Here is a 27,984-nt window from a genome sequence, read left to right as displayed (position 1 = left end):
ATAGAAGTGTCCTGTAATGTTTGAGGTGTTTTGTAAATGTAATGAAGACTACAAGCATTTGTCTAACAAAACTGTTGAAATTTATTGCACAGAGATGATCCTCTAAATATTCTGGCATCATGCACAGACCCAGGCCATTTTGCCTCAACATTAGTGATGAGGTGGGTTGCATCACATATTACCTGTGGAGAACAATAAGTTTATTATTTGAAACACCAATATTAAGAAGCCAAAATATAGCTATTACCTGCACATTGATGCTATGCACAGACTTCCTATTAACATAGTCTCCCTCACTGATTGATGGAGCTTTAATAGGAATGTGGGTGCGTGCCATCAATGCACCCAATCACGTTTGGGAACCCTGAAATTAAGATTAATTACAAGTTTAAGAAGTCTGTGTAGCCTTTACTTGTGTGTGCAGTCAAAATAAACTTATTAAGAAATGTCATTTAATTGAAGCAGATGACAGAATTTCTGAGAGCAAACCTGCCACCCTGTGGAATTCTTCTTTAATAAAGCGCACAGGTTTATGGCCAGGGAACTGTACAAAAGTGTGTAGAAACCGTTTCAGTGCCATGCGTACTGTACGAACGGCTCTACACACTGTTGCCTTTCCCACATGCTCTGCATTGCCCACATTGTAGAAAAAACTCACCGTAGCAAAAAAGCGCAGAGCAATACAAAGAATTTGTTCGCCGCTAAGCGCTGACCCGCGGTTTGTTACGTTTGAGATGTGTGGTTTTAGTAGGCCTAGGTTTGGTAAATAAATTAACGACTCCCTAGAAAAACGATAGCGCTCCTGCAAATATTCGTTAGGATAAGAAAAGACATCGATACGTGGTCTTATCACCCTCTCACGGCGAATAAAACCCCGTAGAATCTGTGCCTCTACGTCCACAGGATCCTCATCAAAAGGGCACGCCATGCTCGGAAACCTCTCTGAAACAAACTAACCCTGCAACATAACCTGCTCCGGAGCAGGTTAAGTTCAGAGAGTGAGTTGCTATGACTACTAACATACCCTGAAAGTTACCTCCGTTTTTGGAACCGAAAGTTGAGGTTATCCGCTTGCTTACTCTTAAACATACCCGGGTATGTCACATAACCTGCTTTCTGGAATACACCCCAGTAAAACACTTTGGGAACTGGTGAGTTGTTCTGATTAACACAGGGAGGCAGTAAAGAGCCATGATGTTGTCTCTTTCATTTCAGTGACTGTCTCAAGTATCATAAAGGCCACTTACTACCGTTTAAAACGCATTTTGTGTGTACACATTAAGTAGGGTTCAAAAGTCTGAGCTCACAATTGGAAAATCTTAATTCAAATTCTAAAAAAGCAATCTGTATGACATAAAATTAAGAAGAATTTTGAATATGCTGCACTATTCTAGGTCACTAATCAGATAAACACCTATCTATCTATCTGTCCGTCCGTATGTCTGTCTGTCTATCTAACTACCTGTCCGTCCGTGCGTCTATCTGTCTCTCTGTCTGTCTATCTGTCCGTCCGTCTGTGCGTCTCTATCTATCGCTCTATCTGTCTGTCTATTCATCTGTCTTTACATTATATTACGTTTCAATACAATGTTTTATACCATTTATATTATTTAATTAAAAATCATTATTTTAGTTGTTGTTCATAGTAGTAATATTTTAATGACTATTTTTTTAAAAATTCTTATTGTTTTGTCTATATTATACTCAAATTGGTAGTTTTAAGGTTTTTTTACTGTCTGAATTGCGTGACATATTGTATGCAAAGTGATTTATGTTACCTGATTGCTGTGACCTATGACCTCACCTGGCCAGAGCTTATTATGTCAATGTGCTGAACTGTTTTACTGATGAAGAGTTTGATTTTAGATCCCCACCCTTTTAATAATTTTGCATATAATATATGCCTTTTAGAATGCAAGCAGTGTGAGACATTTAAGTATGTGTGTGTGTGTGTCCTGTGTGCCTTGTTGATAAAAGGAAGACCTAGGTTATAATGTTCAATGGCTAGATAACTTTAATAGAAAAACACCTAATTCATTATTGTTAAAAGGTTCCACTCTTTCTAGCATCCTTAATTCCTCTAATTCAGTATTTTATTGTGTAATATTTTAATAGATAGAAAGATTTTATGTTTTCTTCTACTAAAATATTGTTGTTATTTTCTTTTAGCATCTATAAACTAAATATCCACAGAACAATTTCAAATCATTAATAATTTAACCATATATTTTCCAGCTTTTGTGTAATTTAAATATTCCTTAGGACTTTTGTTCCTTTCCCCAGTGTTTTTGCAGATGGTGAGACCTGTATTCCAAGCAAGGCCACAGAAAGGCAGCGGTGAAGATAATCTACCCTGACTAAATTATCTGGTTGTAGTTGTGTTTATAGTAATTTTTTGTTTTTAGAGAGACACTTGAGCACATCTTAAGATTTAAGGTGCAAGTTAGGACAAAAACTCTCAAATGAAAAATGTATAACTGCACACTCTCTTGCAAGTTTATTACCAATGTTTCGGCTACAAGCCTTTGTCACCATGACAATAAACTTGCAAGAGAGTGTGTAGTTATATATTTTTCTTTTTATAGTACATTTTTAACATGTGAAAATATTTGGGACTTCGGAAAGCGAAGTTTTCACAACTAATAGCTAACCTCTGACACCTGCATACAAGTCTACAAGACCCATGATGAGAACTTGATTAATGTTATGACTACCTAATTATTGTTTGCTTGAAGGTGGATCTAGAATATGTTTTCATATTGTAACCCATCAGAATCTTACTTGTAATAATTACATTTTGCATATGCCTATAAATCCTTTTTTTCCAGTGTTTGCTCCCAGAACCCCTCTATATCCTGTCTTTCTGATTGTTGCCATTGGAATCATGGAGAATGGAAAACACTTTATATTCAGTTTACAATTCAATAATTTGATTGAAATCCTGACTTTTGAGTAGTTATTATACATTACCCATTTTGGGGACCAAGCTGTCACCCCCTACACTGACATCTGTCCTTTACCTGCCAAGACATGATGAATAACAGATAGCAGTCTGTGTACAAGGTATTGTCTGTAATTGTTTTTATCTGTGTTAGCCTATGCTTTAATGTTTGTTGTGTAATTTCATTAAATAATTTGAAACGCAATCTATAATAAACAGAACATAGGCTTATACTTTTAACAAAAGGTTGAATAGTCTATCCATAAAGTAAACATACGTTCATGTCAATCTATGGCTTTCCAACTTGTTGTGAAAGTGAGGTGTTTATTTTATAATAACCACTGGATGGCAGAAGTAACAATATATTACAAACCTCATTATGGGCAAAAGGTAAGACTGATTAAATTGCCATGTAAGTGTGATACTGTACATTAAAGCAGAGCAATATACAGTACATTTTGTGTGAATGTCAGTTTAGTTTTATTGCATAATTTACAAAAACATAGACATAAATAACCACTTGATGGCAGAAGTAACAATTTATTAGCAAGTTTTTTTTAGAACCTTTTAGGTATGTCAGTATATGAGAATGAGTATGGAATATGGACAGTAAATAGTAATGATGATCAACTCCTCTAAAGAAAGCACAGCTTGTCTACTCTCATTTGCATATGAATGTTAACATCCTTTTAGATTCGTTGTCAGTACAGTGCTGCATTAGACATTGTCAAACACAAAATACTCCTAGACAGACTGGAAAACTGGGCAGGGCTCTCTGGCATGGCCCTCAGGTTTAGGTGAAATGGACATCCATGACGTGTGGAGTCCTGAAAGGCTCAATTCTTGCACCATTCTGTTTAACCTGTACATGCTCCCACTATGCCAAATTATGAAAAATAACCTATTGCGTATCATAGCTATGCAGACAACACCCAGATTTACCTAGCCCTATTGCCAAATGACTACAGCCCTATAGACTCTATGCATGTGGATGGATGAAATTAACAGTTGGATGTGCAGAAACTTTACAGACAAGACAGAGGTAATTGTTTTTGTCAACAGGTGAACACATACCCTGACTCCAAGTGTATAAAGACAAAAAATTAGCAAGGAATCTTGGTGTCATTTTGGAGTCAAACCTTAGTACAAACAAGTAGTCACATCAAAGCAATAACCAAATCGGCATACTATCATCTAAAAAATACAGTGAGAATTAGATATTTAGTATCCAGTCAAGACTTAAAGAAACTTGTTCATACATTTATCACCAGTAGGTTAGGGTCTACTGCTATGGTCTCCTCACCGGCATTCCCTAAAGACCATAAGACAGCTGCAGCTCGTTCAGAATGCTGCTGCCAGGATTCTCACCAGAACAAAAAAAGACTTGAGCATATCACTCCAGTAATTAGGTCTTTACACTGGCTTCAAGTCACATTTAGAATTGATTTGTAGGCACCATTACTCATTTATAAATCACTCAACGGCAAAGGACCTAAATACATTGCAATATGCTTGTTGAATATAAACCTAACAGACCTCTCAGATCATTAGGATCAAGTCATTTAGAAATACCAAGGGTTCACTCTAAACAAGGCGAGACCGTGTTTAGCTATTATGCCACCTGCAGCTGGAACCATCTTCCAAAAGAGATTAGAAATGCCCCAACAGTAGCTACATTCAAATCCAGAATGAAAACACATCTGTTTAGCTGTGCATGTGCTGTCTGAGCACTGTGCTGCACTTAATGATTGTTTGAATTCATTTGTATAATTCTATTTTATTTTTTAACAATTTTGTTTTATTTCTTTATTCATTTGAATCATTTAAACTTTTTATATGACTTTTTATTCTTATTTCGTGTTCTTGGTTTTTAATTTAATTTTTATGTATCTTGTATTTTCTTTATCATTTTTATGTTAAGAACTTTGAATTGCCATTGTGTATGAAATGTGCTATTTAAATAAATGTACCTTGCCTAACTTAGTGAAAATGAAATGATTGTTCATTAGTTGAAGAACAAAACAATCTCTAAAATAAACTGGAAATAAAATCATGACTGTGACAAATTTATTATGTAGTAGAATAACCTTGATGAGTTATATGTTTCCTTATTGATAGACGGATACACAATTTTATTTGTCAGTGTTAATAACTTGCTCATTAATAATGTAACATTAAAGAAATAAGCTTTTTTGTCTTCACAAGGAACTTACTTTCACAAGGAATTCATGATCGGGAAGTTTCCTTACAACCACCTCTATTTTTTTCCATGTCATTAGAGTTTAATTATGTTTTTGTCTTTTATTCCTTCTACACAAAGAGCTTCAATAAGGAAACCACATTTTATCCTTAAACAGTTACCTATTGTCATAAATTACAACGGGTTTGCTAAGAACACAATAAAACACTAAAATTACTGTTAGTGAAGTTTAGGGTTTAATACATGTGCAGATATGTTACTGTTTTATGTCGCAATGTTAATCAAACATCACATTTGAACATTGAATCATACAGGGCCTTGAACTCTAAGAAAGTTTGTATTTTGACAGGGTTAATATTAAACCTGTATAACTTTTTACCTATTTGATGTTGGTGTTCTGTCAGTTATCGATTTCTTAGAGATAAACCTCAAAAGGCAAAAGGCTATACTGGTTTAATTGTTTAGACCATATAAGTTTAGACCATATAAGTGTAATTCATGACAAAGCAAGTGATACATTTCCAGAAGAAATGAGAGCATACATTTGTGTGAATATTAGTTTATTCTTATTGCATAGTTTTATAAAAAAAAAACCTAAAGAACGGTTGGCTGTTCATACACACACACACACACACACACACACACACACACACACACACACACACACACACACACACACACACACACACACACACACACACACAGATGAGCCAAAACATTATGACCACCTGCCTAATATGCCTAATAAAGGTCCTCTGCGTGCAACTAAAACAGCACCGACTCGATGAGGCATGGACTATACAACAACCCTGAAAGTGTCCTGTGGTATCTGGCACCAAGTCATTAGATGCAGATACTTCAAGTCCTGTAAGTTGTGAGGTAGAACTGCTGTGGATCGAACTTGTTGGTCCAGCACATCCCACGCTCAATAGGATTGAGATCTGGGGAATTTGCCATTCAGGGCAACACCTTGAACTATTCATCATGTCCCTCAAATCATTCCCAAACAATATGTGCAGTATGGCAGGGTGCATAATCCTACTGAAAGAGACCACTTCCATCAGGGAATACCATTGCCATAAAGGGGTGTACCTGGTCTGCAATGATATTTAGGTAGGTGACACGTGTCAAATTGGCAACCATTTTAATGCCCGGACCCAAGGTATCCCAGTAGAACATTACCCAGCGCATCACACTACCTCCACCGTCTTGTTGTCTGCCCACAGTGCATCATGATGCCATCACTTCCCCAGATAAACCGCACACACATACACGGCCATCCAAGTGGTGTAAAAGAAAACGGGACTCATCGGACCAGGTGACCTTCTTCCACTCTTTCAGTGTCAAGTTCCAGTGCTAGGATGCCCATTGTAGGTGCTTTCGACGGTGGACAGGGGTCATGGGCACTCTAAACGGTCTGCAGCTACTGTTCCCAATACGCAGCAGGGTGTTTTGTGACACATTCCTCCCATAACCATCATAAAACGTTTCTGTGACTTGTGTCACAGTAGAACTTCTGTCTGTTCAGACCAGACGGGATAGCCTTCTTTGCCCTCATGCATCAATGAGCCTTGGGCATCCAACTCCCTGTTTCCGGTTTGTGGTTTGACCCTCCTCGGAACACTGTTGGTAGATACTCACCACTGCTGACCGGGAGTACCCCACAAGCCTTGCCGTTTAGAGATGCTCTGTCCCAGTCATCTGGCCATAACAATTTGGCCCTTGTCAAAGTCACTCAGGTCTTTACTCCTGCATTTAACACGTTGACTATGAGAACTGATTGTTTGCTTACCATCTAATCTACCCCAGACCTTGATATGTGGCCTTGTTAGGAGATGTTCAGCATTATTCGCTTGACCTGTGAGTGGTCATAATGTTTTGGCTCATCAGTGTATACTGTATTGATTCAGCTTTTCAGTTTCAAATTCCAAAGAAAACAAACTCCATCATATAGCTCACATTAACATGACATAAAGGAGGTGAGTTATCTTCTGCACTCATCTGAGTGCCAAGATAGATCCCACAATCCCACCACTCTGTAAGAGGGGCTTAAATCAGTTATACACATTAATTAATTTACTAAATGTAACTAAAACGTATTTAAAATATATTAAAACTTTAATTAAAATGATTAAAACTAAAACATTTCCTTCTTGGTCATAAGTGCGAGGAAACCAAGCATTGAAGAACAAGAATGTGGGAATACTACATTTTGCTGAAGGTCATATAAGGACATTAAGCAGCACAGACAACACGTCAATTTTCAGTACTGGAGTACTAATAATTCCATTAACTATTCTGGCAAAAAACTTAAAAATGTAATTAAGCTTGAATTAAAATCTCGGCCAAATCAACAGAAATACTTTAGCTTGTGTGGTTTGTTGTGTTTAAAATCGGATGTGCTGTGTATTGTATGTGTATTATTTCACGTACGCATGGAAAGATCTGAAGTGAGAGTTGTATGTGTATTATTTCACGTACACATGGAAAAGGTCTGAATTGAGATAACTCTTGAGATTTTATTTGAGATATTGACTGGAAAAGCTGCACAGCAGTAGTCTGATCATTAAAGACACATTAGCACTCTACCACCCATGTTTACTTTACTACAATTATTACTTCATAAGAATTTTTTTACTTTTTACAATTAGTAAATGGCAGCCAATATATAAGCGTTCCAGGATGAGTTCAAACTCAATCCAGTCTGAGAACAGTACTTTCTTTTGTTTGGTGCTTAAAGAAAAGGAAAAGGGTTTCCAATGTTCGCATGACAAAACACTGTTTACAAAGCCTTTGAGTGGAGATCAGTGCCGCCCACTGACATCTGAGAGAACAAAGCTAAACTAACTCACAAAACATCTGTTGAACACTTTTCATTACAATTTTACCTTTTCTGAGTTGTGGAGTTCACATAATACATTGTACTTAAAAGAATAGTTCACCCCAAAATGAATTCTCTGTCATCATATTCTCACCCTCATGTTGTTCCAAACCCCCATGACTTACTTTCTTCCATGGAACACAATAGGATAGGTTTTGAAGAATCTTAGTTTAAGTCAGGGGTGGACTGGGACTAAAAAGTGGCCTGGGACTTTCTAGCCCAGAGTGGCCCACCAAACCGCTACACACTACACCATAACACACCAGCTCATTGATTTCATTTTCCGGCTCAATTTCACATTTTTGTGTATTAAAAAAAAAACATTTCTATTGACTGCTAATCATGACATCGGTCCCCTCTGGTGCAAGAATAGTCACAAGTTTATAACATATAAAGCTGGATTTTTTTAGAGAAAGCACAAAAAATAAGCACTTTATAGCTCAGACAAATATGTAAAAAATCAAATCCCAACATACAGATGTTAGGTTAAAATGTACATGGGAAAATGTGTATATTATGTGCTGTGACAAGTCAACAATGTTTTTAAAGATCTTAATCACCTTTCAACTTTTTTCTAGAAGTGCAAATAACTATTGCCTTATTTAATATGAGGTTGTGGAAATAACAAGTATAATAATAATAATAATACATTATATACTGTATGTATATATTGTGATGATTCACTGTTGTTTTGCCTTGTGTTTTGCCCCATCATCTGTTTCCCCCGGACTACACTTCCCATAATTCCCTGCCCTCATCACTGCCAGCTCTTCCCTATTGTTCTCACCTGTGTTTCATTCACTCATAAACCCTGGTGTATATAATGCCCAGATGTCTGTTCAGTCTTTGTCAGTTGTTATGTGTTTTTCCCCCAATTCCTAATCTATTCCAGTGTTTACCCTGTTTTTGGTATTTTATTTATTTGTCATTTAATTTAGCTGCATCTAATTCCCACTCTCGTGACTTCCTACAAACGTTACAGAACAACTGACCGAATGGATTTAGCGGCTATGTTCGTTTAGTTGAGCCAGGAGGATTTACCCATAAGGGAATATTCCCATCATTTCAGAGCTATTGCCAGCTTCACTGGATTTGCTGATTCCCACCTTAAATCCATGTATCGGATCAGACTCTTAGCTCACAGGTGGAGGGATTTGTCAGAGACAGGAGACTACACTTGGGAGGAATATGTGAGTTTAACACTAGACACTCTCGGTTCAGAGGATGCTCCTATCCCTACCCTGAACCCGGCTTCTAAGCCTCCCACACCTGAGTCTGCTCCACACTATGTCACAGCCATGCCTGAGTCTTCTCCACGCCATGTCACAGCCACGCCTGAGTTTGCTCCATGCCATTTCACAGCCACGCCTGAGTCTGCTCCACGCCATGTCACAGCCACGCCTGAGTCTGCTCTACGCCATGTCACAGCCACGCCTGAGTCTGCTCCACGGCATGTCACAGCCACGCCTGAGTCTGCTCCACGCCATGTCACAGCCACGCCTGAGTCTGCTCTACGCCATGTCACAGCCACGCCTGAGTCTGCTCCACGGCATGTCACAGCCACGCCTGAGTCTGCTCCACGCCATGTCACAGCCACGCCTGAGTCTGCTCCACGCCATGTCACAGCTAAGTCTTCCACCACTCCTTGCTCCAAGCCTCCCGTGGCCCCTTTCTCGAAGCCTTCCATGGCCCCTGTTTCCAAGTTGAATGATCTGCCACTGATGTCAGTGCGTAGGGCCATGAAGATCCTACCTCACAAATTGACAGCGCCCACGCCTGCCATGGCCAACGAGCCAGCGCCCACGCCTACCACGGCCAACGAGCCAGCTTCCACTCCTGCCATGGCTAATGAGCTGGAAACCTCATCTGTCCAAGAGCCGGCGTTGCCAGCCTCGTCCGTCCAAAAGCCAGCGTTGCCAACTGTGGCTTTCCGGAGGAGGAGAAGAAAGGCTTCTTTTCTTTTTTGCTTCCTGAGTACACAACCACGGAGGTCATTTCCAAATCTCTGCCCATGTTCACGACCACAGAGGTTGTTCCCGAGTCTCGGCCCTCGACCATAGAGGTCGTTCCCGAGTCTCCACCCATGCCCACGATCACAGAGGTAGTTTCCAATTCTCTGCCCGTGTTCACGACCAAGGAGGTCGTTCCTGAGTCTTTGCCCATGCCCACAACCACAGAGGTCATTCCCAAGTCTCTTCCCGACTAAATGACCACGGAGGATGACTTCACCCCTCAAGCCTGCCACAGCTCTGGCTTCCATAGCTTCGCCCCTCGAGCCTGCCACAGCTCCGCCATCCACGGCTTTGCCCCTCAAGCATACCACGGCTCCGCCTTCCACGGCTTTGCCCCTCGAGCCTGCCACGGCTCCGCCTTCCACTGCTTTGCCCCTCAAGCCTGCCACGGCTTTGCCCCTCGAGCCTCTAATGGCTCCGATACAGTCCCTATCCTGAAGTGGTCTTCTGGGTCTCCTGGCCATCTGCCTGATCTGTTCTGGCCTCCTTGGTCTCATGGCCGATTGCCTGATCTGCCCTGGTCTCCTGGCCGTCCGCCTGATCTAACAACAGGGCATTGTCACCATTATTGTGATTTGTATGTAAAAAAAATGAGGTCCACAAGAGGTACATAGTTGACACGCTTAAATAGAAATGTGCTGCAATGTATGTATTCATAACAAAAGTAATAAAATTTTTCAGAAATAAAAGCCATTGTTTTGGCTTTACTTTACAGTTTATTGAATATTCACTTAGTAAAGGGGTTCACGCAGGTATGTTGGAGATCAGGACAGCTGTCTATTTTGCCTGTAGGATGGGCAGATACTTGCCCAAAATACCCAGCAGCCCACCAGGAAATCTCCCAGTTCTCCCAATTGCCAGTCCGCCCCTGGCTTAAGTTATAATTCATCTTTCTTTAGGTGAAAAAAAGATGCAATGAAAGTGAATGGTGACTGAGACAACATTTTTCCCAACATCTCCACTTAAGAAAGAAAGTCATAATGTTTTAGGACAACATGAGGTTACGTAAATGATGACTGAATGGTGATCTATCCCTCAAATAATACAATTTCAAGTAACGCAATGTCAACTGTACTGAGTCATAAGGGAAAACGTTGTATTACAAGTTTAATGTTTTCAGAGGTTTCCTCATACTGTACATACCAGCTCGTTGGGCTTATCTGAGAAGCTGGGCTATCATTTTAATGAGGGTGATGTAACACTGAACTTGTTTTGTTATTTTTAAATGTTATTTTAGTCAGGCTGTTGCTCAGCAGGAAGTATGTCTGGTCATTACGAAGTTTCCGCATCCTTGCTCCTGTGTGTAAACACGAATGGGGTTGAGTATTTGAAGTCTGTCTGTCCACTTTAACTGCCAGGCTTATCATAATTAATTTTTCAGTATCAACAAGGCTTGACAAAAATTTGTTGTCAATTTAAGTTAAATTGTAAAAATTGTTTTATTTTAAAAAGATGATTGTGATAGCTCTAACAAATATTTTAACCCTATTGAGCAACCCAAGATTAACATATTTTTTCCTTCCTTTAGCAGATTTTGTTAAGAACTTGAAAAATACTGTTGGCGTTTTTCTTCATAATCTTGTAATTAACTTAACCATAGACATGTCTGACTACGCTTGATTTTTCTGCATTTGTGACAGTTAACAACATTTGTCTCACTGCATTCAGCACAATTAAATACTTTAACGTTACTGAACAATTTTACAAGAAACAATAACAATACATTGAAAAGTACAAAAATATATCTATGACAGTGTAATGTGGGTAATTTAAGCACTTTTCGCTTTGAAACATTTCAGTTCATCACTCCATACAGAGAAGTTAAGTAGTTATGCTTCAGAGTAATACTGTAATGATGTATTGGTTTTTGCAGCCTGTCTGAGCAGTGAAGTCACATGACTACATACCGCCAAGCGGACTGATACAGACACATACCCCTGAGAAAACCATTTTACTGTAATGAATCGTCACTCATGTGTACTGACAGAGATATAATGTACAAATTCCAGCATTTATAATAGTTCTTTCTAAGACAGACATGGGATTTTCCTTCATAAAATGTGTATTGTTCCAAGGCTTCAGCTGAATAATTCCAAACAGCAGACAGAGGGTTGTCGGACTTTGATGTAAATTAACCCAGCAAAAGATGCTTATGCCCTAAAAAAATGGCTTGAGAACTCCTGAAATCTTATTACATGTGAATCTACAGATCCGAGTAGTGTGTTCAAAGAGCTGTCAGCCTTGTTTGCCACCTGCAGATAATGAAGGAAGTGCCCTCATTGTAAATCAGATAAATTAACCAATGCGTTCCCTGCCATATTTACTGTATTGTGAGTTGTTGAAGGAAGCAGAGATTTAATTGTGTGCTGAGCATTGACATGCCCTTTATAGGGGAAATTTCAGTGGGGGTTTTTGGAGATGATTCATCTTTTGTAGAGGCACACAGTGGTTGTTTGGCTTAGAAGGGCGAATCTCATAAAAACTTTCAAAAGCATGTCTGGATTATACACCTGAAAAAATTGTATTAAAAAAATACAGTCACATTTATAAATATATATACAGAATGTAGCAAAATAATCTAATGTGAAACATCAGGATTGTATTTGTTCTACCTTTAACATTGTGCCTTCAACTTGCAGATTTAAAGGTGTATTCAGTAACTTTTGTTTTTGTGTCATCTTGGGCTTACACTAACACCAGGATGCAGCATCATTTAAAATCAATATTTTTAGTTTCTGATGCCCATGGTAGAAATGTAGTATTGAGAGTCAGCAATGATTAATTAAATCAGTGAGTGAAAGTGTCAAATAACAGGATGGTTACTGAGGTTAAATGAGTATTATTCAGCTGGTCATGTGATTCTAGCATGGCAGCCCCCATATGTGGTCCCTGTCATTGAAGAATAAAACAGCATTTATAAGGTTACTGATGTGACTGGAGTCTTCATTTTAATGTGAGCGGTCATGATTTCCTACATATATTACAAAACTACAATTCATGTCTTTAGGAGTTAAACTTTTTTTTAATAAGGAAACCCTTCAAATAGTGTTTTTTATAGCATTAGCGTAAAAAAGTAAAAATATACAATAATACAATGTACAATACAATGATTTTTCTATTGGAATGATGGGGATTACAAAAATAAAAATCCCCCAATCTGGCTACATCTATTTGTAATAGTTAATGTATTTAGCAGATCTCATTGCATTAGCTCATGGCTATTTGACCAAGAGTTATAGAAAAATATAAAAATAAACAATAAAATACAAACAATGATATTTATTCAATAACAGATGACGTATTAACGAAATTCACAGGCATAATGTCCCATACTTTAAGCCACTTAACAGTTTATTTAAATAAATCAGTCAGTGACAATTGTTGTTTCCACATTTTACATGACTGAATTAAACATGAGTATGGCTAAGATCTATTCATATATTTTTTTTTAACTAAGATGTTTTTTATTTATTTTTTATATTGAATCCTTAAAACGGTTTGAATTGTTGTAATTGCCATACATTTTCAGACCTGGAAATCATACACATGAAAAATCAAAAATTCCCTGATATTTCTAGGTTTTGCATTTTACATTATTGTAATCATGGTTAAAATTAAATATATTATGAAATTCACAAGTATTCTGTGCTATGGCATTGTTCCATTCATAATTAAAAGTGGGAAGTCGAAATCAGAGGTTGGACATTCAGTATGAGAGTCCTTAACCTCAACATTGTTATGGGTGGCAAAATAAATATGTGCTTGCTAATAAGGAAATTCCTCTTTCTCAAAAAGGCACCAGAGGTCACGAGGAAAGACAATAGTAGAGTTAGTGGTTGGAGCTGAACTAAATAAATAAAATATCTAGTATTTCACATTATTGGATCCTGGTTGTGAAAATATGGACTGATCTGAAAACATCATGTGATAAACTAAATTCCCTTAAATACACAGGATGTGTATTAGTTGATCTGAACTAATTGTTTGCTCATCTGGAAACTCATCATAGATACGTGACACTCTTTCTTTTGTTTCAAACTGACCGCTTCCAGAAACAATTTGTTCTTTTGATTACAGTAGACCAAACATAATGGTCTTCATTTTTATTTAATGAGTATTTTTCAGACATCCCAATTTTTTGGCCACTGTCCCTTTTCTTTTAAATGGGTCACCTCATTTCACACTTACAAAACACATTTGAGCAACAGTGTTAGATGAAGTAACAAACAGATGGTGATGTCACATACACCTGTTTTCTGTAAAAGGATTAGTTATAATCACTCGTACACTCACCCCGTCCAGTTGGAGACCAGTCTTATTTTTCAGCTGACCCACTACCTGGACAATTTGTTATCATGTATTTAGGTTACTGTGCCAGGTACATGAAGGTTTTGGTTATGCACACCATATAGATAATGTGACTATCCATTCCCAAAACAGAAAATACAGTGAAAGCAGAGGCAATGAAATAGGCCATTCTTCTTCTGCTTCTCTTTCACTGATGTTACTCATAATAATTTTTTATTTTTTTGTCCTATCCAACATCAGAAAACACATAATTACACCTTCACGGACACTAAACCAGAAATGTATTCTTTTAAACTCATATTATACTGGATATCATTTAGCTTTATGATTAGTATTATTAAAATGTCCATCATTACCAACTAAAACAACTGATACTGGGTGAGAAGCAGGTACACTAAATATTTTTCTCACAAACTAAAGCGGTTGGGAGAAATATTGAATGTTATATAACATTAAAGACGTCTTTACACAGTTAAGGCTACACTGAGAAGTTTCTGTGTGGTGTAAGGGTGGCATTAATTTGATTAGGGTTTGATTGGCTGAAACATTTAACCTGATAAAAGCACTGTATTGTTGGGGAGTGCAAGTAGGATAAGTAAAGAGCACCACTGCAGGAATTGTCCTCTGTCCCATATCTTATATATAATTTACAAAACTTTCACATATTATTGTTAATACTGTAAGCTCTGGTGCATTTTTGGGCTGCTGCCTGCAATTTGTTACACTCAAATTTAAAAGCTCACCATTCACACATACTGTGGACTAATAAAAAAAGAACGGGGCTCATCTTTCCAGCAAACCCCCCAAATAATACAAAAAAAGACTCAAATTATTCATAAATAATATTGTATGTGTTTGCAATCTTATGATGGACAGAAAGAAAAAAAAAAAAGTTTTTGTTGTTGTCCAAACTTTGTAAGCATGTAAGGTTCCATTCACTCTTTCTCCTTACAAAAAGTCAGATTTAATGCACTAGATGACTAGAAATATTTTCCCCCTCTATCACCTTCCATCACACAATGCAGATCTGAAATTTAAGTGATGCTCTAACTTATTTAGACATCACAGATGTGCTTTTCCCTAGATATACTAATTGAATTAATTGCACCACCCCCACAGTTTCATAGAATATATGATAACATTATCATCAATAGTTGATTTGTTTAGCATGCTTTTCCTGCTGGACTGCATGTTGTTTTCTGGACATCCAAGATATAACATTGTATTATTTACCCAAGAAAGCTCACAGTCAAGTAAAAGAAAATCTCATTTTGTAGAATACTGCCTAAGGTAAGACCAAATATGAAGTTTGTAGCTATTTGGGACTTACAAAAAATAAAAAGTGATTCTTTTGAATATTAAATTGTAGTCATCCCTGAGAATGAGAGCTTTCCTTTGATATATGAATTTTCTTTTTAAGTGCTATGTGAAATGCGTTTATTTTCATATTAATATTTCTACCACATTATCTCTAGGTGGTGCTTATTTCATCAGATGTTTTCAGGCCTTATTTTGTTATTTTATGTAACGTAAATAAAAAAAGGGGCTGTGTACTTTGGAAAGCTCAGATTCAAAGCTTTCAAATTATATCTTCTATGCCTGACATGAATGTTTTAAGATTAAACTTCACCCCTCTCTGGACCAGCAGACGGGTCCATAGAATTCAAGGGGTTAAAAAGAAACTCCATGAATGTTAAGCCTTTAATAACAATGAAATAAAATATTAAATAACAAGATTAAATAGTAATATTGAAATGAAGAATGTAATCTGTGTTAATCAGTTTATTCAAATAAATGAAAAATGCAGAACCTCCATCTTCACTCTAATAAAGTTCACTTTCATTTATTTTAATGTAAAATATAAAACATTTTAAATGTATACTCGAGGATCCATTGACAAAACATAAATACACAATGTCAATCTTTCTAAATATTTATTCTGTTATACAGGATTTGATGTATATGGAATATCAATCTCAATAATTTACTATACTTTAGATGCTATTTGTGAGGAATGTGTAATGCTGTATGAAGGCAGGCATTAGCCGCAGGCAGATATGGGTTGGCTGAGCCCACTGAAGTATGATTTCTCCCTCTCGCTCATCAACTCAAAGTGCAGAGGCTGTCGACAAAAGTTACACTCTGCGGATGAGTGTGGCTTCAGCTCCAGACCCACCTCCTTCCAGGTCTGAGTTAGCTTATCTACGGTGATAAACAAATTAGTCAATAATTGTAGCACGGTGCACACTGTTGTTACGTTTAACAATGCATCAGCACTGAACATTTAAACACCACTGGAGAAAAAAATAAAAATAAACTTACCAACAAAATATTTCATCATTTGTGGTGTGTGATGTGGTGTAGGGGCAATCCGGAGCAGCTCTTCTCCACGTGCCACGGTGGGGTAGTTAATGGCCTGAACGTAGATGTCGTAGCGGCTCATCATGATGTCACAGACTTCGGTGTTCTTTTCAGCATCCGAAACCTGAATGTAGATATTCATGCATTTAGTCTTCTCACGTTCAAGCAAATTTGAGTAAACTAACTCGTCATTTAATTTCAGCCTTTTTGACTAAATTGTTTTAGCCATATAGCATCCATCCTGCTCACTAGATATCGTTATCTAATCTAAAAAAAAACAAACCAAAAAAAAAACCACCACACTGGTCAACCACTAATTAACAATATGGTTAGTGACAGATGTATACATTTTAGATTATCAGCATCCGCTGATAAATGTGTTTGGCCAATTAGCGAAAACGTTAGCTCACTTCCAAATTATACCAACAGCTTAGTCAATAGATAATACACAGTTTGTGTTTTTAACCATTTTCAGTGCTTTTCATGTACCTACTGTGTATAAAAAGGTTTGTCAGCATTTTTATTCATCTTAATTGCCATTATAAAATTAGTATTATAGCAGTTATTATACACTCTAGTCATTAAAAAATAAATCCATATTAGTTGACCACTCAACAGATCATAGACATATTGAAGATCCCCAGTATTGACTATTTTCTACGTACCCTGACTGGAATAATGTGACTGGGGCAATGAACTACAGGCAAGCCAGTATCCATTAGCATTTGACGCAACAGTTTAACATTGCATTGGTGCTTGCGTCGAAGTGCACGTCCTTCTTCGCTTTTCAAGATCTGGATAGATTCCCGTGCACCAGCAAGCAGCATGGGTGGTAAGGATGTAGTGAAAATGAAGCCAGCAGCATAAGAACGGACAGTGTCCACCAAGGCGTTGGTACTAGCGATGTAGCCTCCAACACACCCAAAAGCTTTTCCTGCAAACAATACATGAGACAGCTGTTTACTGCACTGTTATTCAGGGGTGGTGCTACAATGAATCTGAAGCACAAATGAAAAAAGTAAAAACTATTTAGCGGAGTTGTAAGCGACGAGAGGATGATTGGGCATAAAATAAAATGGTCATTACATCGAACGCATTACTTAGTTGTGATCGAATGCAAAAATTAACAAGAGCACAATGTGCTGTACAGTTCAAGGATGAGTCTCTCGACTGTGTAGTGCTTTTCAATGAATCAGTAAAACCAATGGGTTAATCAGTGTGATTTGAACATGGGAGTCAACAACCTGAGTCCAAGTCTGGAAATCATAGCAGGCTATAGTTAGACCCATATGAAATCTGCACTTCGGAGAAAGTTACAATGATTTCCACAGAATTTAAATACCAGTAATTAAAAAAAATTATTTGCATCCCCCGCAAACTGAAGTGTTAAATATATATATATATAGCATACTGCCAATATGATTTCAGCTACATACAAGAGTGTAGTACTACAATTTTCAAATTCCAGAATTCCATAGATGGTTTAACCCTAAAATCAGTGTAGAGAGAAAAAAAATTAAAAAGGGGGGTGTTGAGCCAATATGCTAATCGGCACCATTCCCATTCTGGTAATAATTCACATTGCAAAGAAAAGATGGTTTGTTTTTTGTAAAGAACTCTTCATTAACATCAAATTCCTTCTAGGTCATCTCAACCTGACAGACAAATGGTCATTCAAGAGCCTACAGGGGTAATTCAATGGGAGAAAAACAAGACCTCGTTTCTAGGCAACAAGACAGCAGCTTCTGTTCCACAAGTATCCGCTAGAGCATTAAGTGACAAAATCAGAGCTCCGCTGTCACGTCCAGAGACATGGGTTTATTTCACGTGTTAACAACGCATCTACTGTTTTTGAGGATTGTGTAATTGTATAATTTCCATCTGTGTTTGTAAGGTTTGTTTACGCATTTGTTTTTGTTTGCATTAAAAAAATATGCATGGAGAGTGATGAATTAAGATATTTTATTAAACAAACAATAAATGTTTATAATAAAAAGATATCCTATAAATATTTGAATGTGTGTGTAATTTCATACATACATACATACATACATACATACATACATACATACATACATACATACATACATACATACATACATACATACATACATACATACATACATACATACATACATACATACATACATACATACATACATACATACATACATACATACATACATACATACATACATACATACATACATACATACATACATACATACATACATACATACATACATACATACATACATACATATTAGGAACACCATACTAATACTGTGTTTGACCCCCTTTCGCCTTCAGAACTGCCTTAATTCTACGTGGCATTGATTCAACAAGGTGCTGAAAGCATTCTTTAGAAATGTTGGCCCATATTCATAGGATAGCATCTTGCAGTTGATGGAGATTTGTGGGATGCACATCCAGGGCACGAAGCTCCCGTTCCACCACATCCCAAAGATGCTCTATTGGGTTGAGATCTGGTGACTGTGGGGGCCATTTTAATACAGTGAACTCATTGTCATGTTCAAGAAACCAATTTGAAATGATTCGAGCTTTGTGACATGGTGCATTATCCTGCTGGAAGTAGCCATCAGAGGATGGGTACAGGGTGGCCATAAAGGGATGGACATGGTCAGAAACAATGCTCAGGTAGGCCGTGGCATTTAAACAATGCCCAATTGGCACTAAGGGGCCTAAAGTGTGCCAAGAAAACATACCTCACACCATTACACCACCACCACCAGCCTGCACAGTGGTAACAAGGCATGATAGATCCATGTTCTCATTCTGTTTATGCCAAATTCTGACTCTACCATCTGAATGTCTCAACAGAAATCGAGACTCATCAGACCAGGCAACATTTTTCCAGTCTTCAACTGTCCAATTTTGGTGAGCTCTTGCAAATTGTGGAGTGGAGATGAGTGGTACCCGGTGGGGTCTTCTGCTGTTGTAGCCCATCCGCCTCAAGGTTGTGCGTGTTGTGGCTTCACAAATGCTTTGCAGCATACCTCGGTTGTAACGAGTGGTTATTTCAGGCAAAGTTGCTCTTCTATCAGCTTGAATCAGTCGGCCCATTCTCCTCTGACCTCTAGCATCAACAAGGCATTTTCGCCCACAGGACTGCTGCATACAGGATGTTTTTCCCTTTTCACACCATTCTTTGTAAACCCTAGAAATGGTTGTGCGTGAAAATCCCAGTAACTGAGCAGATTGTGAAATACTCAGACCGGCCTGTCTGGCACCAACAACCATGCCACGCTCAAAATAGCTTAAATCACCTTTCTTCCCCATTCTGACATTCAGTTTGGAGTTCTTGAGATTGTCTTGACCAGGACCACACCCCTAAATGCATTGAAGCAACTGCCATGTGATTGGTTGATTAGATAATTGCATTAATGAGAAATTGAACAGGTGTTCCTAATAATCCTTTAGGTGAGTGTGTATATATCTCACATATACCAATCAGCCACAACATTAAAATCACCTGCCTAATATTGTGTAGGTCCCCCTCATTCCACCAAAACAGCATCAACTTGCATCTCATAATAGCATTCTGAGATACTATTCTTCTTACAACACAGAGCAGTTATCTGAGTTACCATAGACTTTGTCAGTTCAAAACAGTAGCTAATCTGTGTTGACCTCTCTCATCAACAAGATGTTTCCATCTGCAGAACTGCTGTTCACAATGTTTTTTTATTTTTGGCACCATTCTGAGTAAATTATAGAGACTGTTGTGTGTGAAAATCCCAGGAGATCAGCAGTTACAGAAATACTCAAACCAGCTCATCTGGCACCATCAATCATACATGCGATTATCTAAGCAGCGCAGCGCATAAAATCATATGGGTTAGGAGCTTCAGTTAATGTTCACATCAACCATCAGAATGAGGTAAAAAATGTGAACTCAGTGATTGAGCATGGAAGGATTGTTGGTGCCAGATGGGCTGGATTGAGTATTTCTGTAACTGCTGATCTCCTGGGATTTTCACACACACAACAGTTTCTAGAATTTACTCAGATTAGTGCAAAAAACTAAAAAGATCTAGTGAGTGGCATTTCTACACACCTTGTTGATGAGAGAGGTCAACAAAGAATGGCCAGATTGGTTCGAAATGACAAAGTCTACGGGCACTCAGATAACCGCTCTGCACAACTGTGGCGAGTTGAATAGTATCTCAGAATGCTATTCTGAGATGCGGGTTGGCGCTGATTGGATGGAAAGAGGGGGGACCTACACAATATTAGGCAGGTGGTTTTAATGTTGTGGATGATTGGTGTAATTAATATATATATATATCCCCAAAATAAAAACTGAAAAAAATAAATAAATAATACATTTATTAAACTTAAAAGCAAATAATTTTTTTTTCAGAAAAATATATTATTTTAAAATAAAATACAAATATCCACACATCTATGGCAAAAATAAGTAGAACTTGGTTAAGGGGATAGTTCACCCAAAATGATCTTATCAATTGCTCACCATCATGCCATCTCAGATGTGTATGACTTTCTTCCGCAGAACACAAAGATTTTTAGAAGAATATTTCAGCTCTGCAGGTCCATACAATGCAAGTGAATAGTGACCAGAAAGCTCCATAAAACAATTAATACAAAAAAAGCTGCATTAAAGTAATCCACATGACTCCTGTGGTTAATCAATGTCTTCTGAAGAAATTTAAATCTTATTTTTTTCCTATGAATATCAATTTTCCCTTTCTGAAAGTGGAGATTTCTTGAAGAATGGATTGAAATAAGACATCAAATCACTGGAGTTGTATGGATTAATATATGCTGACCTTTGAAAGGTCTGATCACCATTTACTTGCATTGTCTGGACCTACAGAGCTGAGATATTCTTCTTTGTTTTCAGCACAAGAAAGTCATGAAATAAAAAAATGAGAATTAAAATTTTTGGATAAACTAAAAAGGGCCAAAAATCCAAATGATTTTACATGAAAGCAAATGATTAAGCATACTGACCAAGTGTTCCAGATATGATGTCCATCTTGTGCATGACACCATCACGATCTCCAATGCCACCTCCTCTGGGTCCATACAGTCCCACTGCATGAACCTCATCCACAAAGGTGATAGCACCGAAATCATGGGCAACATCACACATCTCCTCCAGTGGACACACAGCACCTAACACAACAAACAAGAGTCACCATTAACTACTTGACCCGATGAGAGTAAACTCATGTTTTCAGAGCATAACAAAGAGGTTCTTACTAACCATCCATTGAGTGCACAGTTTCAAAGGCAACAATCTTTGGAGTGGATGGATCCGATTTCTCCAGAAGCTCACGTAAATGGTTGGCGTCATTGTGACGGAAGATAAACTTCTTAGCGCCACTGTTTTTGATACCCTGTATCATAGAGGCATGGTTGCCAGCATCTGAATAGATCTCACAACCTGAAAGAACACACACAATAAGGTGCTATCAGAAATCTGACAAGTCACCGAACCCTGGGTGCATCTCATGGAGAAATGTGCAGATCATATTCTCCCCACCAGCCCCCCCAAAAAATTTGTTTTGCATAAAGTCTATTTAAAGACAACTTTGTGACATTATTTTCAAGACAAATAAGCAAATTTTTCTACCAAACAATTGTCACTTTTTACTGTAATACAGTAACAAGTCATCCTGTCCAGACACAAACCAGCATAAATTCTGTACAAAAAGAAATTCTACCTTGACATAAACTTTGTTTAAATATTTATATAATTTTTTTTATCTACAAAGTATGGTAATAAGAATTTTGGGGGAAATGAGTCTCCTGAAAATGACACAATGTGTTTTCTTTGACAATTTATTAATTCTTTACCTTATGAAAATTATATTCTTTGATTGAGGATTTTTTAAAATATTACCCAAACATTTATTTTGTTTATAATTACCTGGCAGCATTTTTGCCAGTGTAAAGAGTGTGGAGTCATTGGCCACAAAGCAGGAGGTGAACAACAACGCAGCATCCTTTCCATGAAGATCAGCAAGCTCGTGCTCCAGGTCCACATGGAACTTACTCGTTCCTGATATGTTTCGAGTCCCTCCAGCTCCCGAACCATGTTTTTGTAAAGTGTCCCTGTTAAGAGCAAAGGGAAAAAAAAAAAAGAACTGTTAATCCAAAGTTTCTTTAATTGCGTAACTAAATGAGTCATGTGTCATTTGACAACAAAATCTTACAAGCTTATGTAGTGAATAAAAAGATAAATAAAATAAAAAAAATCTAAATTTAAATGGTTTTTGATCCCCAAATCAAACCAATTTGCTTACCAAAACCTATTGTATATCTTCAGAAGACTTGGAATATGATGCACGAGCATCATGGACTACTTTTGACACTTTTGGTTTAATCCAAAATGCTCCTTTACAATTTCTCCTTAGTGTTCCATATTAGAAGGTAAGTAACGGTTTGGAACAACAAGTGATTAAGACAGATTTTTAGATTTGGGTGAGCTATTCTTTGAAGCACCCCCCCACATTATGTTAAACATGAACATCATGAATATGGCATTTTTTTTAAAAGAGAAAGGAGGGGGGAAAATGGGCTTTTTTCTTGTCTTATATAATATTTTTATTGGTTTACTAAAATAATGCCACAATGCAAAAAATCTGAATGACCTTAAAATAAGATCAATTGTCTTAATGCAAATGTTTAATTTTTTTTATCCGTTTCTTTTTTATTTTGGGATGAAATATGACCCTAATATGCTTTTAACAGATTACATGAGTCACTTACAGTACGGTTTGTGCAACACGGGGATGTCGGCTCATGCCAAGATAGTCATTGCTGCACCACACCGAAACGTTTCTCTTGTAGGACAAGGACTCGGTGTAATCATCTGCCATTGGGAACTCAGAAGCTCTACGGTTCACCGTTTTAAACACACGGTATGTGTGATCGTTCTTTTTTGCCTCGATTTTCTTCTCAAAGAATTCATCATAACGAAAGTTGGAGACTGCTGTAAGAGAATTGCTCATGTGAAACCTTGTTACAAAATAGGAAGTGGTTAATGTACTAGTTTCATCAGTACACTTTTGAGCACAACTATAGGGCAAGATAACATTGGAAAAAATACTTACTTTTGGGCATGTTCTCCTGCAGCAAATGGGAGACCCTGGTGGGACGTTGTTTTATCAGCCTTTTCATTAGATTCCCTCCATCCATGGTGTTGTTCACCGATGGATTCAGCTCAGATTGAGAAACATCTGAAACACAGGCCACATTTCATTAATACATTTATAGTAGTTTTTGCCAAAATGGTCAACTACTTTTCCAACCATTGAAAACTTGATTAGTAAGGTTTACTACAGCCATCAAAGTGCATTCAACAATAAATCTAAATTACTTTAGGACTTCAACTCATCTACTTTGAGCAAATGTTTGTGAGGACCATTATAGTTTTGTGCAATAAAATGCTCAATCTAGGTGTTTCTGAATGCAGAAATGCGTCCTACATGAGCACAGCACTCCTTATAAATTAGTCCAATTGGAGTCTTGTGCACCATTATTATTCAGGGCTTTCTTAAAGCAAATAAAATCACCCCCAGAATTGTTCAAGTTGTTCCAACACCACCTGACCTTCTCCCAAACAAGTTAATGGTGACCTAGAAAAATACATATTTGGAATAACACAAAAGGTCAGTTAATGATAACAATTTTCTTTTTTGGGTGAACTATACCATTAAGACTGACTAATCAACAAGTCCAAGACTAGGATTTTGAAAGCATACACATCCCTTCCCTGCACATCCAAACTTTACAATATTTAAAAAAAGAACTAAAAACAATAAAGCAAACTTCCTGACAAACCTTTGCACGCAGTGCGAACTTCAGAAACATCCTCCTGAAGTTCCATGCTGGCCTGCCGAACCACACTGCTGTTCTTCTGCCCCATCTCTGCGACCAGAAAGGGGCATTTGGAGGCTGTTGCTTGACTGGCTGGAGGCACGGGATGGCCCAGAGGCACTTTGGGGGCCTCTTTATGTTGTAATTAAAAAAAAAAAATGGGACATTGTTTAGTAACAAGTGTAAAACCTCCAAATTTGTCATAATCAAGCAGTAGTTGAAAGGACTGACCCTCATTGGCTGGGGTTGTATTCTCAACCTTCTGGAAGCTGGTGGAAGAGGAGCAGACAGAACGGACCAGTGGCCTTGAGGCAAGGTCCATCATGACAGGACATTTCACTGCATACGCTACCAAGGACTTTCTAGCCTGCTGCAAAAAGGTTTGGGGGGCACGAGACAGGAATGGGCAGCGAATGATGGCGTCCATAGTAGATTGTCCAAGCCTGAAAAATATTAGGATAATAGGATATATTCTTAAAATAAAATGCTAACTTAGTCACTGATCGCAATCCAATGAGTGGTAAGTAATATGTCGAAATTAGAGCTGGATGGTATGACAGAAAATACTGTGCAACGGTAGAAATAATTGGTATAGAGATTTTGCTATACCATATATATATATATAAAAATTAAATAACACTTAAATGAAAGTATGGGTATTAGGGTTAAGGACATTAGAGTTTGGAACAACATTAAGAGTTGTAAATGATGACAGGACTTAAATGTTTTAGTTAAACTAGGGCACACAAGACGCTTAAGTTGTAACATTCGTAAATCATGCTGGCCTACATGAATTATCAGGTTTTGTTCATGCAAGCTGGATAGCATACTGTCAAGAGTGACATACCAAATACCGAGACAATGTCTGACATTTTTTCAATTCACTTTTCACTACAAATGGTTGTGCTGATAATATGATTTGTAACACACACAAAGATCAAAGATGTATTTTCACAATTGGACTTCATTGTACATTAAAAGCAAGCTACGAAGATAATTTTTCAGCTCTGACTTTTATTATAGAACTCTTATTATTATAGTATTCTCATTTCATGAACACTGAATTCATGCTGTTGGACACATCACGTGTCTCAGGTCTTCATTTCCAGATAAACGATCACGAATGTGAATTGTCTGATCGTATTAAGATATTTAAAGTTACAAAAGACATGTGAAGATCGTGTATATGCCCGACGCAACGCGACAAATTAGAACGCTTCCAATACAACCAACGAAGATTCCACACCGGTAGTGCGGAATAGGAAGCGTCGCGAGCCGAACGAACGACATTCAACACTTTCATAGACAAACTACTCACCTCAATTTTCTCCAAGTTTAATCCTTTTATAAAGTTGTGCGAGCACTTAAACCGTCACAATCCCAACAAATAATATATATAATATATAAATATAAATATATTCTTTCCCGACCGTTGTTTGTTTTTAAGAAGTGTAATAAGAATGTCGAGTCGTTATCCTGCACTGAAGACGAACGAGAGGGCGAATAGACGCACAGAGATTATATCGAAGTCGAGCACGAGCAAATATCGCGAGAATTACTCGACGGGATACGTCTGATGTCACGTTTCCCGTCATTGCCTGACACGCCTATTTCCTTCCCCGAAGAAACAAACTATTTTACTGCTTAATAACGCTTTGATTATATTTTCCGCATTGCAGTCATTGCTATCTATATGTTGGTTTTGTGTATGCTAATGACGGTAAAGTTCAATAAAGCTTTTCCGAAATATTAAAGGGCACTTCCTCTTGGCATTCAGAGAAGTATTCTACATGAAGCAAAATGAAAATTGTCATAATTTATTCACCCTAATGTTGTTCCAACCCCATTTGTTGTTATTCCTTCAGTGGAACACAAAAGGAGATATTAGTCTGAATAAGGACTATATGCCGATACTCCAACACGCTAGTTTGCATTATTAGTTCTGCATTAGTGTGTCTGCATCCTTCTGCGAGTAGCCTACACAGCCAAGCACTATGGAGAGGAAATGCCTTAATTTATCTTAAAAAGCAATGCAATTCGTGGAATCAAAAGTATATTTAATAAATTATTTTGTGCATTAAAACGAGTTCATATGTGAACATGTTGAGATCTCTTTACATATTATGTAGCCTACTTATACATGCTGTCTGTCACGCAGAGAGAAAATAAATCAGGCATATGCTTGCTCTTGAGTCACTTAAATAATTATATGTGTTTGCATACTTTTGATAATTTTCTGTGCACCATACTGTCAATCATACGGTCAAAATATACAGATTGGAAAGTTCTCGTGTAGAATACAACAAATATTGTATCCATAACTTACTAAATATATCGAGTTACCAGAAAAAAAGCCCAGTTCATAGGTAAACTTATGATTTTTTTTTTTTTTTCTGTTTCGCTTGTAACTTTATGGAACATAAACAAAATACAAAAATCAGCTGATGGTCACAATTAAACAGTTCTAAAGAGTCCAAATTGAGAAGTGGAGAAAATGCGACTCAAATACCTCAGAATGTTTTTTTTTTTTTGTTGTTTTTTTTTTTTTTTTGACATCCTGGCAGACGGTCTCTGTTTTACAAAGTAGACCAATCACAACTGTTGTGGTCTGCATGGACACCACGCATAGTTAAATTTATGGAGAATTACATGTCTGGCTACACCATAGTTTCGAAGCAGAAGTAGGCTATAAATCGGCTTTAATAGTCTCAGTCACCATTTAGGCTACTTTTATGGCATCTTTTTTTCTCTCTATACTATGAAAGTGAATGGAGACTGAGGCTATCATTCTTTCCAAAATCTTCTTTTAGTCAGAATGTTTTCAACGGATGAAAAAAGTTAATTGGGTTTGAAAAAAAACATGAGGGCGTGTAAATAATGACATAATTAGGCTATATATTTTTAGTTGAACTATCCCTTTAATCATAATACATGACTGAAAAACTAATAAACAGGACACAGTGGTGAATGAGGTTGATACAAATAGTGTAATTAAAACAATAAAATACGAAGAGAGTCATACTAAGGAAGCGCTGCTATTTATTTATTTTAAAACAACAACAACAACAACAAAACTGCTGAACTTAATAAGAAATCATATTTTCTCATCTCAAGCTCATCTTTTATACGATTACCGTTTAGGCCTAACCTCTAAATATGTGGTTATATGATTAAAATAGGGTTTGTTGAATGGAGACATGCGAAAGTAATGTAGAAAGTAATGTAACGAAGAAAGAAACTTAGTAATTACTAAGTCCTGTAGTACAGCACAAGGACAAATGTTGAATCAAAATTTCACCGTATCTATCTAACTAAAAGGTGTTTTCAAAAATGTCTTCGGGGTCACATTGAAAAATGTAGGGTAGACTGGGTACAGTTGAGACACCTTAAATCACTTGCGTGCGCAGCAAGC

General features: G+C 37.4%; 1 protein-coding gene across 1 annotated transcript; it reads right to left on the bottom strand.

Moving 5' to 3' along the window:
• Positions 1 to 16,115: 16,115 nt before the first annotated feature.
• On the bottom strand, positions 16,116 to 26,073 carry LOC127625696 (5-aminolevulinate synthase, non-specific, mitochondrial-like). The gene is made up of 11 exons (XM_052101045.1): positions 25,891 to 26,073; positions 24,804 to 25,015; positions 24,537 to 24,704; positions 23,807 to 23,932; positions 23,463 to 23,685; positions 22,621 to 22,805; positions 21,955 to 22,134; positions 21,699 to 21,863; positions 17,369 to 17,637; positions 16,665 to 16,827; positions 16,116 to 16,544 (listed from the first exon to the last, which is right to left on the bottom strand). The coding sequence occupies exons 2-11, from the start codon at positions 24,997 to 24,999 to the stop codon at positions 16,384 to 16,386; spliced, it is 1,836 nt and encodes a 611-aa protein (XP_051957005.1). The 5' UTR covers positions 25,000 to 25,015; positions 25,891 to 26,073; the 3' UTR covers positions 16,116 to 16,383.
• Positions 26,074 to 27,984: the final 1,911 nt, after the last annotated feature.

The sequence above is a fragment of the Xyrauchen texanus genome, chromosome 32 (assembly GCF_025860055.1).
Source record: "Xyrauchen texanus isolate HMW12.3.18 chromosome 32, RBS_HiC_50CHRs, whole genome shotgun sequence".
Classification (NCBI taxonomy): domain Eukaryota; kingdom Metazoa; phylum Chordata; class Actinopteri; order Cypriniformes; family Catostomidae; genus Xyrauchen; species Xyrauchen texanus.
Note: the sequence above shows the minus strand (reverse complement) of the source record. Positions and strands in the feature narration are given on the sequence as shown.

What these genes read in the sequence shown, in the direction of transcription:
- LOC127625696 (XM_052101045.1), bottom strand. Translation starts at nt 24,999, where the DNA reads ATGGACGCCATCATTCGCTGCCCATTCCTGTCTCGTGCCCCCCAAACC. An exon ending in AGTTCGCACTGCGTGCAAAG is followed by an intron (nt 23,933 to 24,536) that starts GTTTGTCAGGAA and finishes CCTGTGTTTCAG; the next exon opens with ATGTTTCTCAATCTGAGCTG. An exon ending in CGTGTTGCACAAACCGTACT is followed by an intron (nt 22,806 to 23,462) that starts GTAAGTGACTCA and finishes TGCTCTTAACAG; the next exon opens with GGACACTTTACAAAAACATG.